General features: G+C 37.0%; 1 protein-coding gene across 2 annotated transcripts; it reads right to left on the bottom strand.

The window, feature by feature from the left end:
• Nucleotides 1–81: 81 nt before the first annotated feature.
• Nucleotides 82–25,628, bottom strand: LOC136231856 (uncharacterized). Of its 2 annotated transcripts, XM_066020829.1 has the most exons (21): nucleotides 25,355–25,625; nucleotides 23,676–24,429; nucleotides 21,364–21,618; nucleotides 20,840–20,964; nucleotides 20,716–20,760; nucleotides 20,513–20,594; nucleotides 20,348–20,416; nucleotides 20,098–20,268; nucleotides 19,930–19,995; nucleotides 18,608–18,676; nucleotides 18,341–18,484; nucleotides 18,144–18,217; nucleotides 17,652–17,921; nucleotides 12,966–13,057; nucleotides 12,786–12,862; nucleotides 1,369–1,494; nucleotides 1,252–1,294; nucleotides 1,117–1,163; nucleotides 887–948; nucleotides 753–804; nucleotides 82–444 (listed from the first exon to the last, which is right to left on the bottom strand). In XM_066020829.1, the coding sequence occupies exons 2-21, from the start codon at nucleotides 23,841–23,843 to the stop codon at nucleotides 409–411; spliced, it is 2,073 nt and encodes a 690-aa protein (XP_065876901.1). In that variant the 5' UTR covers nucleotides 23,844–24,429; nucleotides 25,355–25,625; the 3' UTR covers nucleotides 82–408. The 2 variants fall into 2 exon arrangements, 1 of the variants encoding a protein (XP_065876901.1); XR_010690130.1 differs by lacking the exons at nucleotides 82–444; nucleotides 753–804; nucleotides 12,786–12,862; nucleotides 12,966–13,057 and having other exon boundaries at nucleotides 25,355–25,628.
• Between the last annotated feature and the right edge of the window lie 707 nt (nucleotides 25,629–26,335).

The raw sequence follows: 26,335 nt of genomic DNA, 5'->3' as shown, positions 1-26,335 counted from the left end.
TCTGTATATTGCACAAAAATATAATAATAAGACAATTAAACTTCAAATAAAGCAATTTGATTTTCATTTTGAGACCGTGGATTCAACTCAAACACCTTGAAACAGACAAAAGGCAACCAAATAATATGATGCTAACTATACAAATACAGCAAGGCATCAAACTATGTAGACAGAGAAAGAGAAGCAAACTGTCTTATAATTACATGGCAAGCGTCAATAAATTACATGATGCGAGACTCAAAATTTGGTGTCTGCAGTTTAACATGTTCACACCTATGGTACACTACTAATACAAATCGTAACATGCCTTGGACCTCATAAATACTTGGCTGATCGTCTCTACGATCTTTTGCCACTTCCGCCCAAAATAGGTCACCAAAGACATCATCATGTACCACTCATTCTATTTTACTTCAAGGTCAAAGCATTCAGTTGTCTTTCTAACTGCATGTGCAAAACAGTAAGCTGTTAAGACACCAAATTGGTCACAAACAAAAGTCCCAAAGGACTTGCATATTTCAAAAATATTAGAAAAGGATGAACCGTGAACTAAAATGGTGATTACTCAACTGAGTAAGGTTCATAACGCCCCCAAGTAATGAAAATAAACTACGAAATTGCTAAAGATTCCATAAGCAATATGAAGCAGACACTTATCATGAGTTATTATCCATATTGAGTTATAAAACTATCAGAAAGTTTTGCTACACTGATCAAAAGGACCAAAATATGGAAATAAATATAATGCACACCTGAGCATTTTTCGTCTTCAATCTCTGCAAATCCTCAACAAGGCTTCCAACGCTAAGATTTGAGAAGAGTTTTCAGTAAAAGTCAAAATAGCAATAGTAATTTCACTAGTAGTTTTTGGGTTCCCATTCCATACCTCTGTTGTAGATTAATCAACTGAGCCTGCAGCTCCCTTTCCCTAGCAGAAGTAGGCGAAAACTGCAATTTATGCACAAGTCATTTTATTGAAATAGCAAATGAACACCACAAGGATAAATGGCTTGTGATTGCTCAATATCAGATTAAAGAAGTATACTAGAAATGCATTAGTAAGATGGCATATTTTGCTAGTTAGTCAACAAGCAGCACAAGCAATTCTTGCATCACCTGTGAAAGGTCATTAGTAGAAGCCTCAGCTGACTCCAATTGCTTGCCTGCATCAAAAACGAGTCAAGAAGTGATTATTCCATGCAGTATCAAGTGTAATAACAAAAATGGTTATAAAAAAAAAAGAGGTATTACCAGAGCTTTGCTCCACATGCTTGATCAATTTAAGAATTTCTTCCTGTCAGTCATTAGAAAAGTAATATGAGTAAATCAATATTGCAAGCAGGATATAACACAACCAGGGAAACATACCCTTTGTACAGTGTTCTGCTGCAAAATGAATTGCAATGATGGGAGAATCGTGGAAGCGGTATGGTTTGATGCCGTCGTACCAGTAGAACCTCCACAAACTGGGCCAAAATAGCAGTTTGTAGGACCCTGAATCAGAAAATTAATGGCAGTGGTTACAAAACCATTGCCTTTCAGATATAATGTCTAAGTTCCATCATTAACATTAATCAAACATCACAAAACACAACCTAACCAGATATCAAGCCCCAAGAGCATGGCAACAAAGGAATAGTAGCAAATTTTCATAACTTAGGACATTAAACCACCAAAAATTAAAATCAGAAACATTAGAACATCACTATTTATAATGAATGTGTCCAACTATGGTCATGCCTGACTTGACAGAAACGACTATACAATATATTCATTGTTTGCAAACCTCCAATTACCAGGTAAACACAAGGGCATGCTGAGTAGGATAAATGCCTAAAATTGTAAATTTTCCACACTGAACAGTTATATGGCAATTTCCACAGGTACAAGTGAAACAAAAATTACATAATGATTTTTTTTCCCTTTTCTTTCAAATTGATATGAGATTTTGTGAATAATATTTGTCTTTTGTTTTTATTTAATTGTGTTTATTAATTTATAGTATTGTAATTGTAGCGCTCAATTTATTTTTCTTTTGGGATAAGGTATGAAAATAGCCTCAAGGTTTTTAGGAAAGTATCAATTTAGTCGCAACTTACAAAATAGCACCATTTTAGCCAATGTTTGTGAAATGGTGCAATTATAGGACTAGGTTAACAGAACTTGTATGTTTAAGGTGTCAAGTTATGTTAAGTTCCGTTAAATCAGGTCTATAATTGCCATTTCACAAATGTTGAGGCTAAAATGGTGCTATTTTGTACGTTGGGGCTCAATTGGCACTTCCCCAAAAATCTTGAGGCTATTTTGGAACCTTATCACTTTTCTTTTTGTAAAAAGAGTTTCTTAATTGATGAACGAAATAATTGATTAAATACTATGACAAGGATGTTGTTCCTAAGTATTATTACACGCTGTTAAACCTAGTTATATGTTTATAAATATTGAGTTTATTCTATTGAAGTATAGAAGTGAGAATTATCACAGAGATCAATGACTCTCGGCTCCCCATCCTCGACAGCCCTGTTGTTACAATTCCATTATTTATTGAACAAATTTCTCAGCCAGACAGTCCAACACCTCGAACTGCCAGCCCAGCCCGAATCTGCAAGCCTCAGAAAGCTCATCGCCGGACCAGTCCAGTTTTTTGGACTGACAGTCCATCTCTGTCCACAATCCAAATTGCTCCTGAGTTATCTATTGATACACACAACAATGCCTCCTCTTCACCGATATTCAAGCTCTTCAAGAACCTCCTTCTCGCATTCATCGGATGGTCACTAGATTCCAAGTCGGGACGTTAAAACCAAGGATTCTCACTGTCACAGTATAGAAAGAACCTACTACCTTTTTGCAAGCTTCCAAATCACAAGAACGGCGGGAGGCTATGGGCTCCGAATACAATGCCTTAATGATGAATGGCATATGGAGCTTAGTTCCATTACTTCCAAATGCCAGTCAAATTGGTTGTAGATGGATTTTTAAGATTAAAACGAAGGATGATGGCGAGGTTGAGAGATACAAAGCACAATTAGTGGCTAAGGGCTATCATCAAGACTCAAGAATAGACTACTCTGACACCTTCAGTCCTATGGTTAAACCTACTAGTGTTCACCGTATCCTTACACTGGCTGTCTCCTTTAGATGGTAAATCACTAAGCTAGACGTTTCAAATGCCTTCTTACACGACGATTGACAGGAGGAGGTTTATATGCATAACCACATGGGTTTATGGATCCTATACGCCCTACACATGTCTGTAAGTTGCACAAATCTCTGTATGGTCTCAAGCAGTCAGCACGCATGTGGTACTGGTTCAACTGTTTTGTTTGATCTATGTCGATGATTTACTAGTCGTTAGGAATGATTCAAGTATGATTTCCAAGCTTGTTCAGGTTTTGGAGTCCCAATTTTCCATTCAGAACTTGTGATGATTACATTATTTTTTGGGTGTAGAAGTTGACTAGAGCTCCAAGGGACATTTTCTTCATCAAAGCCATCCTTGAGAAATCGAAGATGCAAAGCAGTAAAGTTGTTTCAAGTCCTGCTATTCCAACCGAGAAATTGAGCATCGAGAATGGGGTTTTGTTACCCAATCCATGCATGTATAGAAGTATAGTGCGTCTTTAATACCACGCCTTCACCCTCTTAGCACATGCACGCGCCTCGTGTATCACACTCGTTAGTTGTCAAATGCATCTTGCGTTATCTAAATGGGCGTTTGGGTTGACACTACATCGAGGTGGCTGGCTTGGCCAATTGCATTTTTTTCGGATGCTGATTGGGTGGAGATCAAGATGATCGAAAATCCACCATTGGATATGCTATTTTTCTAAACAGATGCCTTCTCTCTTGGTCATCACGTAACGGTTTCACGTTCCTCCACAAAGGTGGAATATCGTTTGATCGCATGTGCTACGAGCTAAGTTGGATACAAATGTTACTCTTTGAAGTTGGCTTTCCAGTAACTTCTCCACCTATCTTATGGTGTAATAATTTGAGTGCAGTTTATTTGAATGCAAATCATTATTTCAATAACAAGAAACATTTGGAAATTGATTTCCATTTTATTCGGAATAAAGTTCGTTCTAAAGCTCTTGTCGTGCGATACATTTCTACAGTTGATCAGACAGCAGATGTATTTACCAAACCATTGCATAGCGGAAGATTTCAATTGCTTTGAGACAAGCTTACAGTGCAGCCCCGCCCAGTACAGCTTGAAGGGGGTGATAAGGATGTTATTCCTTTACAAGTTGTTAAACCTAGTTAGAACCTATGTTGCAAGGAAACGGAAACGGGTACGGAAACTGAAACGGAAACGATACTGGGAAACGTAATTTCTGAAAAACATAGGAAGCGGAAACGTGGGGGAAACGTGTAAATATTAAAAATATAGGGGCAGATTTATAAATATTAAAAGTATAATAATACATTAAATAAAAACAAGATTGAAGAACAAGATGAAGAAAGTCCAAGCTCAATCAAGATTCAAGAGACAAGGATTATAGGAGAAAGAAATATGGATAAGTTCTTTAAATTGAAGATACAAGTAAGTAATTATCGCTCAAATACAAAGTTTCAATTTTCCTAGTCTTAGATTAAAGAGGAACTGCAAAATAGAAAGTTTGAATTTCCAGAATTTTAATCGAAATAGATAGGGAAAACCGTTTAAAAACTGAGAGACGCATTTCATATTTTTGGTAATTACGGAAACGTGCCCGGAAACGTTTCGTATCAGTTTCCGAGAGTTTCCGTTTCCCACATCTGCCGGAAATGGGGAAACGCTTGTTTCCGTGCATTATAGGTTAGAACTATGTATAGTGTCAGTTCTCCTGGGTAGAGTTAGCTAAGGATTTTGGTTCTCCTAGTCAGTATTGGTTTAGGACCCTATCCTTAAACCGATCTTTGTGTTTATATATTGGGTTTATTCTATTGAAATATACAAGTATCAATTAGTGATATTAAAAGTTGTAAATAGGATTTCATCAAAAAAAGAAAAAAGTTGTAAATAGGAAGCGACTAGTTTTTGACTATATGCGTGAACATACCAAGCTGTAATAGGTGAAACTAGAGGAGTAATTATATGAGAAATGTTTGAAATTAATCATATGCTCCACTATAAATACATGCAATTCTTTTAATCAAATATACAATTCACAATCATAAAATCTGATATGATATCAGAGTAGTAGGCCCTTTTTTTTGGGGGGGAAGTCACAGGGGTTGAACCTTCATTGCCAATCTCTTCCATTCTTTTTATTTCTCTGTTTTACTTTGTTTTCTGCTCATACAACAGAGTATTTACTGTATACTAGCTTCTATTGCTGGAAATTCTGGTTATCAATCTTTATCTGTGAGGCTAGTTCTGCCTGGCTAGTTTTTTGTTCAGATTGTCAGCTGCACTTTGAAGGAAGATGACAGAAGCAAAGCAGACTCAATATGTTATTGTGGCTTCACCGAATGAAGGAACTAGGAATCAATCTTTGGTGGAACTACAAATCATTCAAGCTGCCTACAAAAGGTTTCAACTGTTCGAACTATATTAAAAGGCAAGGGGAAGATCTGGGAACAGGACCAAAGCAAGGAGATCCAAGTTTTGATGTGTGGATGAGGACTCCACGATAATTGTGTGGCTTTGGAATTCAATGATACTTGAAATAAGTGATACCGTGATGTTCATGGCTCCAACCAAAGATATTTGGGATGCAATTCAGCAGACGTATTCAAAGGCTAGAGATGCAGCGCAGGTGTATGAAATGAAGGTGAAAACCACGGCAGCCAAACAAGGCAGCAAATATGTGATATTAATATAAAGTGAGCCTTTAACTATAAGCTTAAGCTTTTTTAGTTCAATCGGTTCCATGACATGGTGTCACAACCTATTTGACTAAGTGACCAAAGGTTCGAATCTTGACAACCTCATTTGTTGATTTAATCGCAGGACATGGTAACACGGGCATGTGTTGTGCACGCTCTAAGCCCAGTGGGCATTCGTGTGTGGGGTGTCACATATTAATGTGAAATGGACCTTTAACTATTAGCTTAAGCTTTTAGTTCAATCGGTTCCATGACACTAGCCAACTAAAGTCTCTATGGCGGGAACTTGATCATTATCAAGTAATTCAGACCAAGTGTCCTCATGATGCAGCTGTACTAAAAGAATTCATTGAAGTCTATGACTTTCTTGTGGGTTTAAACCTTGAGTTTGATCAAGTAAGAATCCAAATACTTGGAAAAAAAAGGTTTTATGCTTTAATGAAGTAGTGGCCATTATTCAGAGTGAAGAAAATAGGAGGATCGTGATACTTGATTTGCACCTGCTAATGGTTCGGCTATGGTCGCCAAAGGTGCAAAACATAGTTTGGGTAGCACCGAGGAAAGAACTATTAGTGAGACTGCGAGAAGTATTCCACCCAAGTCTCAAAATCGTGATGATCTATGGTGCACGTTTTGCAAAAAGGCACGCCACACAAGGGAGAAGTGCTGGAAATTGCACCGGAAGCCTCAAAGTCGTGAGTGGGGGCAAATAGGATGACAGCAAATGGTTGCAACTGACACACCACAAGATGAAGTGAAAAGAGTGATCATTCTCTAACTTGGTGATAAAAAAAATAGCCACAGCAGACGCATCCTTAGTGATCGTAGCTGACATAGGAGATGTCATAATAAACCCTTAAATAACCTTGCGAAATGTTCTTCATGCCCTTAAGTTATCCACTAATCTAGTATCTATATAGAAACTCACACAAGATTTACTTTGTAATGTCATATTTCACACGAGTCACTGTGTATTTCAGGAGAAGGATCCGGGGAAGATGATTGGAAGCTAGAGAATGGAATGGTCTTTATTACTTTGAGGAATCAAACAAGTCAAACATGTTCAACAACAAATCTCCATACTCGTTCATGCCTGGGTCTTTGTTAACAAATAAATAAAAGGTTTTTCTATATCATTATTTATTAGGTCATCCATCATTTAGAATTATTAAATCTTTGTTTCCTTCATTGTTTTCAAAACTAGATGTTGAGAGTTTTCAATGTGAGACGTGTGAACTTGCTAAACACAAGTGTGTACCTTTCCCAATTACTAAACACCTATCCTTTTTACCTTATTCATATTGATACCTAGGATCCCTCAAATGTTTCAAATATGTTGAGAGCACGATGGTTTGTGACCTGTATTGATGATTGTACCGGAGTTACTTAGGTTTTCTTGCCCAAACACACAAGTTAGATGTTAGTTATGTGTTCCCAAATCGTCTCTATGGTAAAAAAAACATATCAAGACTTATTTCAGACAATGCCAAAGACTATTTCAACCAAAATCTCACTTCTTACTATCAAAAGGAGGGGATAATTCAAGAGTCATCTTGTGTCAAAACACCGCAACAGAGTGGTATCGCCGAAAGAAAAAATAGATACCTTTTAGAAGAAACTCAAGCATTATTGTTTCAGAAAAATGTACCAAAATATTTTTTGGGGGAAGCAGTTCTAACAGCCACTCATCTTATTAACAGATTACCCTCTACAGTCTTAGGATTCAAAAGTCCAATGGTGGTGCTCTTCATTCTACCTGAATCTGTCAACTACAAACAATCTTCTACCTCGCATTTTCCGGGTGTGTGCTTAGTTCATATCCATAGCCAAGACTGTGGAAATTAGATCCTAGAGCATTAAAGTGCAACTTTATGGGTCATCCATCAACTCAAAAGAGGTACAAGTGTTATCATCCTCCTTCCAAAAGGTTTTATTTGTCTAGAGATGTAACCTTTAATGATAGTCTACTTCATCCAAATTTAGTTTCATACTTCCATCAAAACTCTATCAAATACCTTTGATCCAACCAAAACCGAACCACGTCCCTCAAATGAGGTAAAAGTTTCTGACTTTCCTACTTCACAGTGTGAAACTGAGCTACAATTTAGTGACTGCCAATTGCTATTAGGAAAGGAACCAAAACATGCACAAAAAGGCCTTAATACCCACTCTCGGTACACATCCTTCCAAAAGTTTTCAACAACCTTCAAAACCTTCCTTGTAAACGTCACTAGTACAACCATCCATGAAACCTTATCTAAGGCATTGTCTAATAAAAAATGGAAACAAGCCATGTATGTGGAGATGGAGACATTGAAGAAAAATAAAACTTGGAGTTTGGTGGAGTTATCAGCAGGAAAAAAGCCAGTAGGTTGCAGACGGGTTTATACAACGAAATTTAGAGATGATGGGTCAATTGAAAGGTACAAGGCAAGATTGGTAACCAAAGGATGCACTCAAACATATGAGATTGACTATCCAAATTGCTACGTGGCTAAGATGAACACAGTCCAAATAATTTTATCTTTAGCTGCTAATCATGGTTGGGACCTATAGCAATTTGATGTGAAGAATGCATTTTTGCACGGGGATCTTGAAGAGGAGATTTACATGGAGGTTCCACCAGGCTATGAACCAAAGGTGACAACAATACAGTATGCATGCTGAATAAAGCTTTGTATGGATTGAAACAATCTCCTCAAGCCTGGTTTGGGAGATTTTCAGGAGTCATGTTAGCCATGGGATACAAACAAAGTCAAGAGGATCATATGTTGTCTTTTAAGCATTCGTCCATAGGGGGAGTTACAATGTTACTAGTATATTTTGTGGAGCAGAAGTCCTAAGTAATTGTTTGGCTAAGATTGACTAAGGATCAAGACTTCGGGAGACTGAAGTACTTTCTAGAAATTGAGGTGGCACATTCCAAAAAGGGGATTTTCATATCCCAACATAAGTACATTACAGATTTACTCAAGGAGACAGGTAAAGCTGCATGCAAACCCGCTAGCGCATCCATAGAGTTGGGCCCAAAGCTAGAGAAAGCAGAGAAAGATCATCCATTCAACAAACAAAGGTATCAACACCTTGTTGGGTGACTTATTTATCTGGCAGATACCAGACCTAATATAACCTATGTAGTAAGCTTAGTGAGTCAGTTTATGCATAATCCTACAGAAGTCCACTTGCAAGCAGCATACATAATTTTGCAATACCTAAACGTAATACTTGAAAGAGGGATCTTGTTCAAGAGAAATGGAAATATGACTCTCGCCTAGTGCGCCTGGGAGCCTGGTGCGCCTGGCGATTTTTACTTAGGTTTTTATTTTTATTTTTACAATTTTCTCTAAAATAACTGTTTGATTAATCTAAATCTAACTTAAATAAGATTAATCTTAACTCTTAATTTAAATACGAATATCAAGAGCCTCAGTCATAATTAAATATATAAAAAATAGAGAAAGATTAGGAGAAGAAGTCATGTAAAGGAAGAAGTATCCTCCACTCCAGGCAAAAACAGAGTAATGATCTTGATGATGATGATTATTAGTTTAGTAGCATTTAGTTATAGTTAGATATTTTAGGTTAAGACGTTGAGTATATGTTAGTGTCTCTATGAAGTATTAACTTAATTTGGTGTTTTTGACATTTATGATTTAGTAGTATGTTTTTATGTGGTTTTGTTTTGTTTGTGTGGTCATAAGTGTTTTTTTTTTTTTTTAATGCTTAACTAGTAAAAGAGTATATGTTTTATTTTATTTTATGTGACTCGTGTTTCTAAGGTGCGTGCATCGCCTTGAGCCTAGGCTCCAGAACCCCTTGGAGCCTTAGTGTGCCTTGTGCCTTTAAGAACTATGCAGGGACGGGGGGACATTTTTCCCCTGAAGCCAAAACGGGAATGGGAGCGAGGGGTACTATCCCCGAACCATAGAGATCCTTGCCCCGCCCCAGAATAAATTTCCTTGGGGATTCCCGAAAAATCTACGCAGGGATCCTCGAATATTTATAATTTTAATTATATATCACTTATAATTTGTGTCAATTTGTTGAAAGTATATTTCATTAATCCTTGTGAGACCGTTATGGCACTCCCTACCAGACATTATACCACAAATTAATTCTTTCTAATTCGATCAAACATTTGTCAGACTTCGAATATACACTGGAAACTCACATCCATTGAGCACATTTGGTCAACTTAGAAAGATCGGAAAGTCATATTTCAATTTCAACTAACACATGCCTAATAATGTGATATCCCTTGCTCATATTTGTTGTTTGTGACAAACCATGTAATTTCTAAAATCACTCCTTAAATCAAGGAAACATAGTAGCCCTACTAGCCATCTATAGTTGTCTTGTAGCAACTTATAGCCAATAAGCATGTTATACATTTATTACATTGATTTACACTCTAACACTCCCCCTCAAGTTAAAGTATGGATTTTAATCATTCTCAGCTTGCTATAGATACAAGTAACACAGTCTTAAAGACAACTCAAAACAAGAAACTCAAGATACTTTGGAATGTAAAACATAATCCGGGAGACGCAACCTAGAAGAACAAATCGGACAGGAGAAACAATAGAGGAACATCAAGCTTTGTCAGAAACGAACAAATAAAACTCAGTTGAAGCAACACGCAAGAGGCTGCCAGCAATGTCATTTCACAAAAGAAGATTCGCCAGAAAACTAACCGGACATGACAAGTCGAAAACAGAGAGGCAACGGCGGCGGAAGAGGAACAACGACAATCCGTTGACATGAACGGACTTGGAACCCTAGGTCCAAACAGTCTACTCACAAGGGCAGACTGAAATTGGTTCCAACTGGGCTGCTCACTAGGCCAGACTGAAACCTAGAAAATTTCTGCTCACAAGGGTAGCTCTCAAACCCAAAAAGATTCTCTCACAAGGACAGCTCTCAAACCCAGAAAAATTATGCTCATAACAAAATCTGGAATCTCAATCAATAAACCCAAAACAAGGCTCTGATACCATTTGACAAACCATGTAATACACTAGGAATACATGGGATACCATGGAGATTAAGAGACTATATTGATATGTTTTACTTATGAGAACTACAAACACATATACAAGACATTCCCAAAATCACTCCTTAAATTAAAGAAACACAGTAGCCCTACTAGCCACCTATAGTTGTCTATAGCCGCCTATAGTCAACAAGCATGTTATACATTTATTACATTGACTTATTCTCTAACATTGTTAATATTAAATTTTGAAGCATTTTTATTTCCCTTTTCTAGACCATATAAGAGATATATAGCTAATTGCATTTCATCTAGTTACAACAACTAGAATATATAACCAAATTTATTTTTATCAATGAATCATTCTCAATTTTTTGGGGATAGGGATTCCCCGCACCGTGGGGACCCCTCAGGACGGGGATGGGGTAAATAAATTCCGGAACCTTTTAATGGGGATTTCCCGAATCCGTCCCCGCAGGTGTTGGGGGCGGAACGAGGAATGTATCCACGCCCCTGCTCCACCCCGTTGCCACCGCTAGTTGAAGCTTACACTGATATTAATTATGCAAATCAATGGTTGACAGAAGGTCTACATCAGGCTATTGTACCTTCCTTGGAGGGAACCTTATGACATGGAGGAGCAAGAAACTAGGGGCAGTAGCATGTTCAAGTGCTGAAGCAGAATTCTGAGCAATGGCACAAGGTATATGTGAATTGCTTTGGTTGAAAATTATCCTTGAAGATTTAACGATCAAGTGAGATGATCCTATGAAACTACTGCGATAACAAGTGAGCAATAAGCCTAGTCCACAATTCAGTTCAACATGAAACGACAAAACATGTCGAGGTGGATAGACATTTCATCAAGGAGAAATTAGGCGGCGGTTTGATATGCACGCTGCATGTGCCAACACATGAACAACTTGCTGCATGTATACATCCTCAAGCAGGTTTCCATTTAGGAAAGTTGTTTTCACATCCATTTGCCAAATCTCATAATCAAAATGAGCGGCAATCGCAAGCAATATTCTGATGGATTTGAACATGGCTACTGGAGAGAAAGTCTCATCATATTCAACTCCTTGCTTTTGACGATATCCTTTCGCTACCAACCTAGCTTTGTACGTACTAAACTTTCCATCCATGTCTGTCTTCTTCTTGAAGCTCCACTTGCACCCAATGGGTTTTTATCCCTTCGGGTGGATCAACCAAATTCCACACTCGGTTGGTATACATGGAGTCCATTTCAGAATTCATGGCTTCAAGCCATGCTTTAGATTCTGGACTAGCAAGAGCTTCTTCATAGATTTCGGATTCGTCGTCTAACACACGGGAACCAGTTCGTTATCTCCCACATTGCTTTATTTTATTTGTTTTATCTTCTATTTGTTGGTTGCTTCTAGTTTAGTTGTAGAATAATTTTTCGATTTTTATGCATCTTCCATCCCCCTACCCAAAAAAAAATAATAATTAAATAAAAGGGTAAATAATTTATTAGTCCATACAGTTTTACCTAATACACTTGTTAGTCTTTAACTTTGATTCTACTTAACAGTTTAGTCCCTCAAATATTTGAATTGTGTTATTAAAATACGAGGACTAGTGTTAGGTAAAAATGTAGGACTAATAAATTATTTACCCTAAATAAAATAAGCAAAATAATTACAATAATGATAATAATTAATTCTTTGGACTACTACTGACGATAAGGACAATTAATAAGAAGTCACACAGACATTTGCATACCAGTCAAAGTACAGGATCAATAACTTAACTCCTAAGGAAGACTCACTCTTGCACACTCATTTCTTATCTATCTGACAAATACTGAGCATCATAACAAAGACATCGTTGAAAACTAAATTCTGAGAAATCATAAATTTTCATTCAAATGCGAGATAAGGCTAAGGGCAATTGTGTTCATGCAAGCTCGCGAGGTTATGTCAAGATGAGACCATAACAAATGAAACACAATTACCTTTGGGCTAAGATCAGCTGAAGTCACCTTAAAGCGACCCTTTCGTTGGACGACTGCTCCTTCTGACAAATCGTCAGCTGACACAGATATAACAAAAACATATTTGATCGTGCATAGAGAAACAAATATTTACCATTGAATTCGTGAGAAGAAAATGTCAGGAAACCAAAATTTGCATACCAGGTGGAAGGTTATTGGTGTCCTTTTTCTGTCGGTATAACAATGGACCACTATAGTTTCGGTCCGATTGATATTTTGGAGGTATAATATCCCTAGAATAATAAGGTAATACTCAAGCTATTAGTTAATAGAACAAAACTGTCTCACATGAAAACATGACACTGCCAAAGAACCAAATTTCTCTACAACTTCATGATAACATTATGTTTCAAATGAAAATAGTAAACCAACCAAATTGAGAGACAAGACTTTGCTTATTCATTCAATAAGATCAAAACTCTGAAATTTCAAATCAGTGTTGAATTGAAATGATTGATATGCTCTTCAGTGTACTAAAACAGATAAAAAGATTGTGAATATTCTAGGAAATCAGTGAATCACTACACATTAAAGCAAGCCCATCAATCAACAAAATTTTCATGTAGAGGTAAGAGATTGTCGATATCCCACAAACAACCTAAAGTAACATAACTCTCATCTTGTAGCAATGCTTTGGTAACACGTGATAGTCATTAAATTCCCACCCTAAAGTGAATGTTGTTGGAGTTTCAAGGTCAAAAAATAACAAAGAAACAAAAAGAAAATGCAAGGTAAGGTAAGATATGGAGCTAACAAAAAAGAGCACAAGGAAACCCAGAATGTTTTAAGACATGGTCGAGACTAGCACACTCAACACTTCACTCAAGCCAAGTCATTGGAGGAAGCACACATAAGCCTAGCTAAAGCTCAAGTGAAAGAGGATACGAACTCTCCCATAGTTGATTGTCCCGTGACATGAACGCTTCAGTACAACAACAACAACAACAACAACAAAGCCTTAGTCCCGAAATGCTTCGGGGTCGGCTAACATGAACCATCATATAAAACCGTGAAATCAAGTCGTGTCAGCGACACAAATTCGCTCCCTCCACTCCGTTCTATCCACTACCATATTTTCCTCAATTCCCAGTAAACTCATATCACTCTCGATCACCCTCCTCCAAGTTTGCTTAGGTCTTCCCCTACCCCTCACCACTACATCCCTTTGCCACTCTTCAGTTCTCCTAACCGGCGCATCAAGCGCTCTACGTCTAACATGAACGCTTCAGTATCTTTACAAAAACGTACATGTCCAACAGTTGTTGCCTTTTAACTACTGTGGAATGTAGATTATTTACAAGCTGAATTCACATTTTTTACCACTAGGCATTACATATTAAGGTGTCATGTAACTAACACCTTCAAGTAACTCTAGCATATGGAACCCACATTATATATCCCAGTCTTAAATCCTACTTGGAGTCCGTATAGCATCAAACAGCTCCAAGCAGTCCTTCCATGTTACATGCTACCGAGGATTTTAGGCACCTAAATTAAAGAAAGAAAAATCATAGTAAACATAATAAGACACTCTGATTTATATATCCAAATTTTCCAAGACCTCTGAGCAATTTATTTCCAGCAAGTGTTAACATCACACGTTATGATAATGTTATTTAATTATTATTTTAGTTTTGATAGTTACTTTTAGGATAGGTATCATATTCTTTAGCTGGTAGTATTTTCTTTGGAGTTTTAATTAATAAGTGGTAGAATCCTATTTGGGAAAGATACCTAATGATGTTAGGAAACATTCTTTTTAAAAAAGAGGGATTTCTATCGAATGAGTATGCAGAATTTTAATCAATAATTTAAGGAAGAGTTGGTGATCTCTTAAATTAAAAAACCACCATTCCCAAATTGAGAAAAATAGGTACTCCAAGGAAGGGCAGTAACAAGAATAAAAAGATCACGCTCGACTTCGCGGTCTAATGACCCGAGACGAGATCTTATTCGCGGACCCATAACAAATTGGTATTAGAGCCTATTGTCATGGGTGATTTTGAGCAATGGACGGCCAAGGTTCAGGATCTGGATCGCCGGCTAACCGAATCCGATAAAAAATTTAGCCACGAGTTGCGAGAGTTAAGAGAAGGCATGAAAGGAATCCAACGCATGTTGGAGTTACACGTTTTGGGCGAAGGAAAGGAACCTGAAGGTGGAGCTGCAACTGGAAGCAACGAATCAGAGACAACAGGCAATTACGGTGGCCAACACCGAAATTCAAACAACGTTCCAAAATATACCCGACTTCAGTTTCCTTCTTACAATGGAAAGGGGGATCCTTTAGGCTGGTTGTACCGCTGTGAGAAATTTTTCAACAATCAAAATACAGACCGGAGAGACAAGGTAGGCTTAGCTGCCTTTCACGTGACAGGAGAAGCACAATTATGGTACCACCGACTCGAACAAGAGGAGTCCGGACTCACTTGGGATTGGTTCAAGCCCTATTGTTTGCTGCGTTTTGGGCCACTATTGAGCAATAACCCATTGGGTGAATTACCTAATCTTCGACAAACGAGAAAGATGGAAGAATACCAAGAACAATTTCAGACCCTTCTGGAACAATTTCAGACCCTTCTGGGCTGAGCAACAAGTCGACTTCTTTACTGTTGGATTGTCTGAAACCTTAAAGGATGGATGTGCAGATGCAAAATCCTCCAAATCTGGTTACCGCCATGAATTTTGCGAGGGCTTTTGAGAGGAAGTTGTTAATCAGTCAAGGATTAACATTATGCATGGGGCAAACCACTTTTTCGTGGGTAGTCCCAAAGGGGCTCAACTCATCACCCTCGATTCAAACCACCATCAATGATCAAAAGACTTGTGCGAGTAACACCTCAGCAACTTCAAACATGGGTAATAGCACAGCGCCTCCAATGAAAAGGTTGTCCCAAACTAAAATGGTAGACCGCAAGGCTCGAGGGTTGTGTTTTAATTGTGATGAACTTTACTCACCAAGACATAAGTGTCAGAAACTCTTCTGCCTTTTGATGGAGGAACTGGAGGATGATAAAGGGAAGAAAAGTTACGATAATGTTATTTAATTGGCGTTCAAGACATTTGGTTTCGGAGTTTAGAGAATGATGGTTCTTTTTCTGTGAAGAGTGCTTACAAATGGTTATGTAATGGGACCCAGCTGGTTGGTAATAGCATGTGGAAGAAGATGAGGAGCTTGAAAGTTCCCCCTAAGGTGCGTAATATGCTTTGGCGTGCTTGTAGAAATATTTTGACTACAACTGCTGTGCTTATGGAGAAACGTGTGACTGTCAATCTTGTTTGTGCTATCCGTAATTTAGATTTTGAGTCTATTTTATTTACATGTGTTTAGAGATTGCATTCATGCTCGTCTGGTTTGGATAGAGTATTGGGTGGAGATTTTCTTTGCTTTAAAGATTAGTTGGAATTCATTCTTGCAGAATTTTAATATTGAGAATTGCTGTTTGTGGGCTATGGTTGTGTGAAATATGTGGCTGAATAGAAACAATTCTATTTGGAATAATTCAAGGAATTCTACAGATGTTTGTTTTCGTCTAGCGTGCATTGGGTTGAAGGAGTGGCAAAATGCTCAATCAAAGGGGATGAATGTTTGTGCCCAGGTTGTTCCAGGTGGGGCAGGGTCTGCTCGGGATGCGATTCGCTGGTTACGGCTTCCTCCAGCTCGCTTTAAACTGAATGTGGATGCCTCTATTATCTCGGGGTCAAGTCTGCTGGTTTAGAGGCGGTGCTACGGGACTGCAACGGCAAGTTTTGTGGAGCTTTTTCCAAACTTGTGTTGGGTGATTTCTTGCCTCGTGTAGAGGAAGCTATGGGCATTCGGGGAAGCTCTAGGTGGTGGTTTTAGATCTTAATCAACTTGCCTTCAGGTCTTATTACGGTCTTGTTCTTGATGATTGTAATAGGTTGATTCCTTCGTTTAATGATGTTAGTATCATTATTGCTAGTCGTTCTGCGAATAGTGTTGTCCATGAACTTGCAAGGGCATCCTATTCTATGCATTTCATTGTTCAAGCCTTGTATTCTGATTCTATTTAATGCATGGTCTTTTCTTTTCAAAAAAAATTTATTATTTTAGTTTTGATAGTTGCTTTTAGGATAGGTTTCGTATTCTTTAGCTGGTAGTATTTTGTTAGGAGTTTTAATTAATAAGTGGTAGAATCCTATTTGGGAAAGAAAGATACCTAGTGGGTTAGGAAACATTCTCTCTCTTTAAAAAGGGGGGTTTTATTGAATGAATATGGAGAATTTTAATCAAGAATTTAAGGAAGAGTTGGTGATCTCTTAAATTTAAAAACCACCATTCCCAAAAAAAAAAAACAAAAAAAAAAGGGCGGCCCGGTGCATTAGGCGTCCTCGCTTAAGTGGGGGTTCGGGGAGGGGCAAGCCTTCCCCTGCCAATATTTTGGCAAGAGGCCGCTCCTAAGACTCGAACCCGTGACCTCTCAGTCACACGACAACAATGTTTACCGTTGCGCCAAATTGAGAAAAATAGATACTCCAAGGAAGGGCAATAACAAGAATAAAAAGATCGTGCTCGACTTCGCGGTGGAAAGACCCGTGACGAGATCCTATTCGCGGACCCATAACAACACACCACTAAAATAAGAAAGAAATATACAAAATTTGTTCTTTCCATGTTTCACAGAACTCGAAAATTTCATACTTTCAATTGCAACAAGCAACTCTTTGAAAAAAAATAACAAGCAAACTTAGAACCTATAAGCCAAAAAAGAAAAAATCAACTGTTCATCTGATCTCAAGAATAGAATGCAGTTAAATGATAATGGAAACAATATAACAAAATAAATTTCATTTACACAATCTCACCTGTTCTCATCACCAACAACCTTTTTAGGAGAGAAGGCATTCTCCGGTACTACTGGACCACTCAAAAAAATTTTATGCTCCACAAAATGGCGCGGTAAAGGGCTGCCTCGCCTTGAATTCTCACAATCATTTGCTTCACTTTCTTGGTTCACATCTCTTGGTGACAACTTTGTTAAAAACTGCTGTTCAGAATCTGATTCTGTTAGGTCAGTATTTTTCCAACTTGGACTAGTTGCATCCACATCATTATCGCCAACATCAAAACAACCTCTGTATCACAAAATCACAGATATAATAGATATTTACACCATGTGATATGCCAAAATCATTGTAAAAAACGCAACTAAGCAGCAATAGAACACATTGTTCATCAAGAAATGGCATACAGACTACAATAGCATTAAAGCCACTTTATATTTTGAAACTTGAGGAACAAGAACTAGGAATATGAGGCTGAGGCTGACAAAAAGAAGGCATACAAAGAAGACTTACTTCAGTGCTTGAAGGGGTTTGATAGGAAATGAAGCAAGTGAACTCTCCAAATCATGGATATCATTGAACTCATCCTGACACATCGAAAAAGTAGATGTGAGAGATATTGAAGAATCACATCAGAATTAATAGCTTCCATGAAATGTCAACCATTAGGAGTAAAGATATCAAGAAAACATGGGTATGGAAATTGATACCTGGTGACAAGGAACAACAGTTGAATGATTGGACCTTTCAGGGGACACACTCTCCGCTGGAAGCTCAACATCAATGCTTCTCTCCCTTTGCTTCAAACATCCATTTAGATCTTCTGCATTTGTCATGTCATCATAATCCTGAATCTGTAGGTAGCACAAAACCAGTGACAAGGTACAAATTAATAAAAATGGTGCGAAAATTGGTACCAATGAAATCATTTGGTAAGAAACAATATAAGCATCAACATTAAAATGAAAGTTACTAACAAGAGCAGCTTGACTTTTCAAATCCTCAATATTGAAATTCCAAGCACTTATTCCTCTTATGTACTCTTGCTGCATAATGACCAGGCAAGATTAATAACTCAATCAAAATTTGTAGAGAAAAATAATAAGTTGAGGTTAATCTAGTAAGCAGTTAAGCACACATTTGAACACTATATGCATAAGAGATGCATGCAAGTAAGAATTCTCTTTACCAGTTTATAACCACTAGATAACACATAAGAATAATACTGCATTCTACCAAAACAAACGCCTTTAACATATTAGTCATATTTATTGCTCCACAGTCAAATATGGAATATTCTCAATTTTGTGCACCTCCACTTAACAAAAGTTGAACATAGATACAATTTAGCATTGCCAATCCAAGAATATACAAAAAAATAATAATAAAGAAAAAAGTGAACAGAAAAAATTCAGATTCCCATAGTTCATATCAAATATGGCCAATTTGCTGTCTTCGTTCTTTCATTTTTACCCAAATAACATTCCTGTGAGTAGGATTTAAATCCAAAAGATATTTCCACATAATTGATTAGGTCTAACCCTGAGTGCAAGCTTTGAGGTTTATCAGCAAGTGAAAATATAATAATGCTGAAGGAGAATTCATGTAACGTTTTCCATCTCTAATATAAATATTTCTAGAGAGGTGACAGATGAATCCAACTGCCCTTCTAATATCTTCTTTGGTCCATCCATCTCTGTGAATCTCTCTGCAAGAACCCAACCACCTAAGACCAAGACAAAGTATTGAAAGAATGTCTTTTTTTTCAGCTCAAATTCTCCAAGTAGATCCACATGCATGCCAAGTCTATTCTAAACCACACAGTGAACTAGGAAAAGAAATCTATCATGCTTTGAATTTACAACATGAACTATATAAAACATGGAGCTTCGCTTCATAAAAATATAATGCTTCAATAAGGTCATATCCATTGACAAGATTAGTCTCTCACTTCTACTCACTAGATAATAAACACATGAAAAGGACGTACAAATATTAGCAAGTTGTCTCAATTTAACTTTTCTCTTATCAACTATATCATCAATCTATAAGTTTTGTTAAATAACCCTTCCTATAATTAACTAGAACCGACGCAAGAACCTAGCTAGGAACAGCACAACAGGCACATTGCTCAGCTAGCATTTACATAGCATTAACAAGCCTAGAAATTCAAGGGACGGAAACACATGAAGTAAAAGTTAATACTTTAAATGATATATTTTGTCCTTCAACCCAAAGTGTGAAGAATCTAAACCATAAAATAGATGATGGCAAGCTTTAAGAAATTTACAACTTTCACCTGCGATAATTGCTCCTTGTCCTCATAAAGCGCCTTATTCAGAACAAGAAGATCAGCTTCTTTTGCCTGACAAACAAGAGAGGTAAAGGGGATCAATTGTAAAGAAGCTATGCCTTATCCAATAAATAAAATTGCAAAATGAGAAATTAATTGTAACAAGCAAGAGACCTTCAGCATTCTAAATCGCTCCCCTAAAGGTGCAAGTCCATCAAGAATAGTCCGAGCAACAAATTCATTTGAGCGTGCATGTTTAAAGAAATGGTGTTTAAATAGCTTCTCTGAGGTGGGCCGTTTCTTTGGATCCTTCACTAAGCAAGCAGCTACCATCTCTTTAAATGACTGAAGAAGTTGCACAAAGAAATGATGATGAATTCATCAGTATAAAACCATATGTTTCAATTCAGTAGCACAATCCAACCTTAGAAAATCTCTTGTCTCTTTCATAATCCAATCCTGGTGGTGCATTTTGTAAGGTCATCAGCAAAACCTAGAGATATTGAAACATGCTCAAATTGTTAACCAGTATAATAAGTGCCAATGAGATTCTTCTCAGATGATAGTTCAGTAAAGAAATTAAATTTACTTTCATTGGTGGATACTTGGAGAAAGGAGCATGGCCATGAGCAAGTTCAAGAGCAGTTATTCCAAATGACCAGATGTCTGCTCTATTCGCAGAAACAAAATTTCAAAGGGTTTTCAGTACAGGATTCCAATATCTAACAAAATGCAAAAAGAAAATCACAATTTCTTTTTTTTTTTTTTCGAAAAAAAAATACTAGAACTCACTTAAAGTCATATCCATGCAGTTGTTGCATAACTTCAGGAGCCATCCTGATAGAAAAGGACAAAAGGAAGTTATTTCTGATGATCAAATAACCTAAGTGAAAGGAAAACTGTGTTAATATATTACCAGCATGGAGTTCCAACAAAAGTATTTCTGGAACGCTGTCTATCTCCTGTATCAAACATGCATGCTGATACTCCAAAATCTGCTAACTTTACTGCACCATTAGTATCAATTAAAATGTTGCCAGCCTGTAAAAAGAATATTAAGAAAACAGATAAGAATTACAGAACAGCATTGAATTGGAAAAGTTCCCAAGCATGGAAAAATAAACTATCACACAACAAGAAATGTAGTTACCAGAGAGCACCAGGCAAAATGAAAAGATATAATTTCTGAAAGAAAGGCAGCCCACACACACAGAAAGATGAAAATGCAAGTTATTTTTTGTTCACATATTCAAACGAAAAAAGATTAGCTTCTCCTACATCGGATACAGCATGCAACTATTTGCATATCTATGGCTTTTCTCACAATTTTATGTTCGTTTAAGACATTACCTAAAAGAATAAGGCCAATAGGTACCAGCAGCAATCATAATGGACCACAAAAGGCAATGAAGGAAAAATGAGATAAGCAAATTACTATACCTTAACGTCTCTATGGATTTGACCATGGGCATGAAGATAAACAAGAGCCTTGAGAGTCTCACGCAATAATGTGGCAATAACAGGCTCTTCAAAACCTTCTGGATAAGAAGATTTCATTATATGAAGGCAGGATCCCCCAGCCATGTATGGCATAACAACCCAAAGGCTGTGGCCCGCAGTGAAAGAACAATGCGCTCGCAATACATTTGGATGGTCCATCAAGGTCATTGCCTGTACCTCTCGCCGGATACCATCCTGCATCGGTTGTAACAGGAAGTGTTGAAGTATTACATCAATGTAAAATTTCATATTTAACCCATAATGAGATTCAGAAACCAGAAGCATGCACCAATGACACATCAAACACATCTTAACCACAGATTAATATTTATTTTATTAAATCTAATAAGCCACTGAAATTTAGTAATGGTAGAAGGAAGATAGATTAATCTGTACAATGTAGAAGTCCTGCGGCAATATGTATGCTTTAGATACTTAAGGTTCATGATGCAAAGGAATGATGAAAGAACTGAGAATGTTGAACCTATGACAGGAAAATGGCAAATGAAATGGACACGAGTGGCAAAGGTTTTATGTGATTGTAAATTATGAACGGAGAAATTTTATGAGAATGGCAGAATGCCATTGTTTGCAAGGACTAATGGCAACGTTTGTAGAAAACATAGTTGTTAAAGGCGCGCCTCAGTCAAGGCTCAGGGTCTTGAGCCTTGAACCTAGAAAATGAGGCTCTGGGCTCTCGCCTTGTGCGCCTCGCTCGCGTCTGGGAGCCTGGTGCACCTGGCGGTTTTTACTTAGGTTTTTATTTTTATTTTTACAGTTTTCTCTGTAATAACTGTTTGATTAATCTCAACCACAAATCTAACTTAAATAAGATTAATCTTAACCCTTAATTTAAATAAGAATATCAAGAGTCTCAGTCATAATTAAATATATAAAATATAGAGAAAGATTGGAAGAAGAAATCACGTAAAGAAAGAAGTATCCTCCTCCACTCCAGGCAAAAACAAACTTCCACAGTGAAGAAGAAACAGAGTGATGATCTTGATGATGATGATTATTAGTTTTTGTTGTGTGTATTCTTTTTTATTGACAATTTGGTTATTAGTTTAGTAGCATTAGTTATAGTTAGGTATTTTAGGTGAAGACGTTAAGTATATGTAAGTGTCTTTATGAAGTATGAACTTAATTTGGTCTTTATGACATTTATGATTTAGTATTATGTTTTTATATGGTTTTGTTTTGTTTGTGTTGTCATAAGTGTTTTTTTTTCTGTTTATGCTTAACTAGTAAAAGAGTATATATTTTATTTTATTTTATGCGCCTCGTGTTTATAAGGAGCGCGCCTTGCCTTGCGCCTTGAGCCTAGGCTCCAAGAGCCCTTGGAGCCTTAGCACGCCTTGCGCCTTTAACAACTATGGTAGCAAAAAGATGAGGATATTAATGGATGTTTGAATAGACAAGAATTAGAAAGAAGAAAAACCAATGCACATGATGGAAGGTAGAAGTGACACACATCAAATATATAGTAGGAGATGAGCAATTGAGAAGGTTTAGGCTTCTTCATCATAGGTCAGTTGATGCACGAATGCCGAAGGTTAAGCACATCAGCCTCGCAAAGAAAAAGAAGACTAAGGAAGAAGTGAAACTATTTAATGTGAGGAAGTAAAAACTTAGTGTTGCAAAACTCTAAATGAGTGTCACATTAGCTGAGCTTAACAAGAAAAGGGACCCGTCGGCAAAGGAAAGAAAAATAGGAAAAAAGCTATTTTGCCAGTGGTATAGGTAACTTGCAGAATGATTAATAAAGGTTTTATTTTTTCCCGAGTTTCATTCCTCCCACCAAAGAGATCCTAACTAGATTGAGAATTTGAGACGAATGGTCTTTTGACTAGAGTGAAATTCACACCAGTAAAGATTTCAATTTATATGCTTCCATCAATTAAAAGTAAAAAGAAAAAACCTGCATATTTAATTATTCTGAAACCTAAGAAAACTATGTTCCTACATATACCAGTTTATTTCAATTTGACAGTTTGTTCACATGCAATATATTTTTCTTTATTTTTTTTATTATTATTATTTTGCAATGAGAAACCAAAAACTAATGCACACCCCTAAATATGAGCATATACAAATATACTATACATTAAGCAAGCATATGAAGTCCCAACTAAAAGAGTAATCATAACCACAAGGAGGAAAAAAATAGATAAAATTCCAGTAAATATCCAGCCTAATAGTTAACAATTTAACAACTGTCTAAAACTTGTGCAAAAAATTAAAGCACTTACCAGGTCATTGTTGCACCTCTCCAAATCAAGAACCTTGATAGCAACTATCTCATTGAGTGGAATGCAGAGAGCCCTATAAACAGTGGCGCTCACACCTTCACCAACTTCTTCATATAACTTGTAATCTTTTGCATTGACAGGAAACCTTTTCTCTGAAATGTGATCCATAGTTTCCTTTCACAGCAGACCATTAACACCCACTTTACTCGTAGATGAACCAGCAGATACTAAGTGTGTATGGTTATAGTGAAGGTAGAACTAAGTAGATGCGGGGTTTTTTCCAATTCCTAAGCATTTCACCCTTCTTCAACATCAAATATTGTATGAACCCAATAGTTTCATCAAGTTCATACACAATTTTCTTGCAAGGATAACATTCAAATCAATAAACCAAGAGCACCTCTACAACTTCAAAATTAAGCTAGAATCAGAATCATAAAGCTATATCCCTAAGAAATTAAAATAAGGGAGACCTTATCTCAACTATTTTCAAAACTATCAATTTGGATATGGACTATCAAATGATACTCAAGCGAGAGAAGGTATTATCAAGCACATTCAGAAGATTTCGGCCCAAAGACTATCACAAGCATCTCCAATTTCTTCTACACACTACAATGTAATCCAAATTCAAGCCAAGTAATGAGCCAGTTGATTCAGGTGTAGAAGTTGAAGAGCCTAGATGCTTGGAAATAATTTATGCAGAACTCATATGAACCCAAAGGGCATAAGTTAACAGAAGCATAACTTGAACCTGAGTGAACAAAAAGAAAAGAAAAATAATCAGTCAAATTCATGATTTCGTTGTTGGAAAATAAATAAACTGATATTCTGACAGCATTTACTTTTAGTGGAGAATTCTAGACAGATCAAAGTACTGCACTAGCATGAGATGTATAATAAGGAAGTAGAAACAAGAGCCCATGAGATTACAAAGAAGAGTATGAACTGTAGGTATGCCTATCATCAATTGCGTTATACCAATATTAGTAAATCAAGCAAACGTTCCAACAACATACTTCATTGCTTCTAGTTATTTACTTCATTGCATTGTAAAGAAAAGAAATGAACAAGTGAATACAAATCTCGAATAGAAAAAACAAGGACCCTTGCAAGCTAAAGTTTTTATAAAGGAGGCAAGATGGTTTCAGATTTGAACGAATGTACAGGATATTCAAAAGGGATTTACGGACCGGCTAACTAAACGAATCCTATGATATTCAGCCCAAAACCATCCGGCATGCAGATATTCATCATTTGCAATATGACTCCAAAAGTTGTTTTAATCTAACAAGAGCTAGAGGGGGCATAGAAAACGAGCGCACGCACACACAAATATAAACAAGAAAGTGACTTCATGATTCAATAGTTAATCCAAACTCCCTCATTCACCAAAGCAATGCAAATCGAGTACAAATCCATAACCCGTAAAAAAATCCACCGATCAAATCAATCACGACTAATCGCAATTGTCTGTCAAAATCAATTGCCATCTAATCTGAAACTCTAATCGATCATTACTAAGCTCAACCAACCAACAGAAATACTTCCCAATGATACAGAATTGAAGAATCCCAAAACTGCAAATTCAAATAGATTCCGAAAGCCAGCAAAACATTGCAGGTTCTAGGTATAAAATGAAATGATTGAACAGAGCAACTGGAGAACTGAAAAAGAACCTTCAACAGTAAACGACGTCGGATGCAGCAGCTAATACAGTTTCAGTTATACATGTACTGGTTGTTGGACTGAGAAGAAGATACAGATTCTCTCTCCTTCAGATATTTTCTCTCTCTCTCTGAACTCCCCCTTTGTATCCAACAAATCTGCAGCGAATTGAGGGTGAAGAGATCGAATCTTCTGCTGTTTTTTCTTTGATTAGTCTGAACAATAATATCAGAGAATAACAATTGAATAAATAAGTAAAATAAAAAGAAGGAAGCGAAAGAGGAAGAAACTGCGATCGGGTATTGGTATATCGCTAAGCGCAAACGGGCGGGTGGGGCCGACACGATATTTTGAGTAGGTGAATATATCGTGTTTTATCTTCGGGCTGGGTGTTGCTATTTACCAGCCCCATTTTACTAGTTACAGTGTTCATATTGAACATTTTTCGTTTGTCATATATTTCTTTCAAACTGTGAATTATTTTTCTCTTCCAACTAAAACTAAAATTCTGAAAATAATCGATGAGTTTGAATCCGAAAACCTCGGAAATGGATGATTTCGAGAACGAGATAATTTCTTTTTGAAAATTTACATTGTTTTCCTTGGCGGTCGGGAAAATCGTCTGGCCAATGGCTAGGCATTATTTCTGACCGTCTGAACATATGGACATGCCAACTAGTAAAATTGTCCAATTATTTGACTTTTACACTCGTTTTAAGTGGATTTTTAACCATTCTTATGATTTTCATTTAAGTTCAGGTGTCATTAGAAGATTTTTACGGTGACGGGATTTATTACTAACATGATTTTTCAGACAAGTTTAGAAGCGATTGAATGGGCCAAAAAAGTTGTCATTAAACATGGTTTCGAGCTGATTATTGCTTCGAATAAACACGGGGGAAAGCAGAAGCTCTTGATATGTTCTCGTGGTGAACGGTACAGAGGAGTTTTGAATAGTTTGGATGGGGCTTTTGATGCTCGTAAAATATATA

The sequence above is a fragment of the Euphorbia lathyris genome, chromosome 6 (genome assembly GCF_963576675.1).
Source record: "Euphorbia lathyris chromosome 6, ddEupLath1.1, whole genome shotgun sequence".
Classification (NCBI taxonomy): domain Eukaryota; kingdom Viridiplantae; phylum Streptophyta; class Magnoliopsida; order Malpighiales; family Euphorbiaceae; genus Euphorbia; species Euphorbia lathyris.
Note: the sequence above shows the minus strand (reverse complement) of the source record. Positions and strands in the feature narration are given on the sequence as shown.

Excerpts from the sequence above, each read along its gene's own strand:
- LOC136231856 (XM_066020829.1), bottom strand. The coding sequence starts at position 23,843 with ATGGATCACATTTCAGAGAAAAGGTTTCCTGTCAATGCAAAAGATTAC. Across the intron at positions 21,619-23,675 it reads AGAGGTGCAACAATGACCTG|GATGGTATCCGGCGAGAGGT; the intron begins GTAAGTGCTTTA and ends CAACCGATGCAG. Across the intron at positions 17,922-18,143 it reads AAACCCCTTCAAGCACTGAA|AGGTTGTTTTGATGTTGGCG; the intron begins GTAAGTCTTCTT and ends TTTGTGATACAG.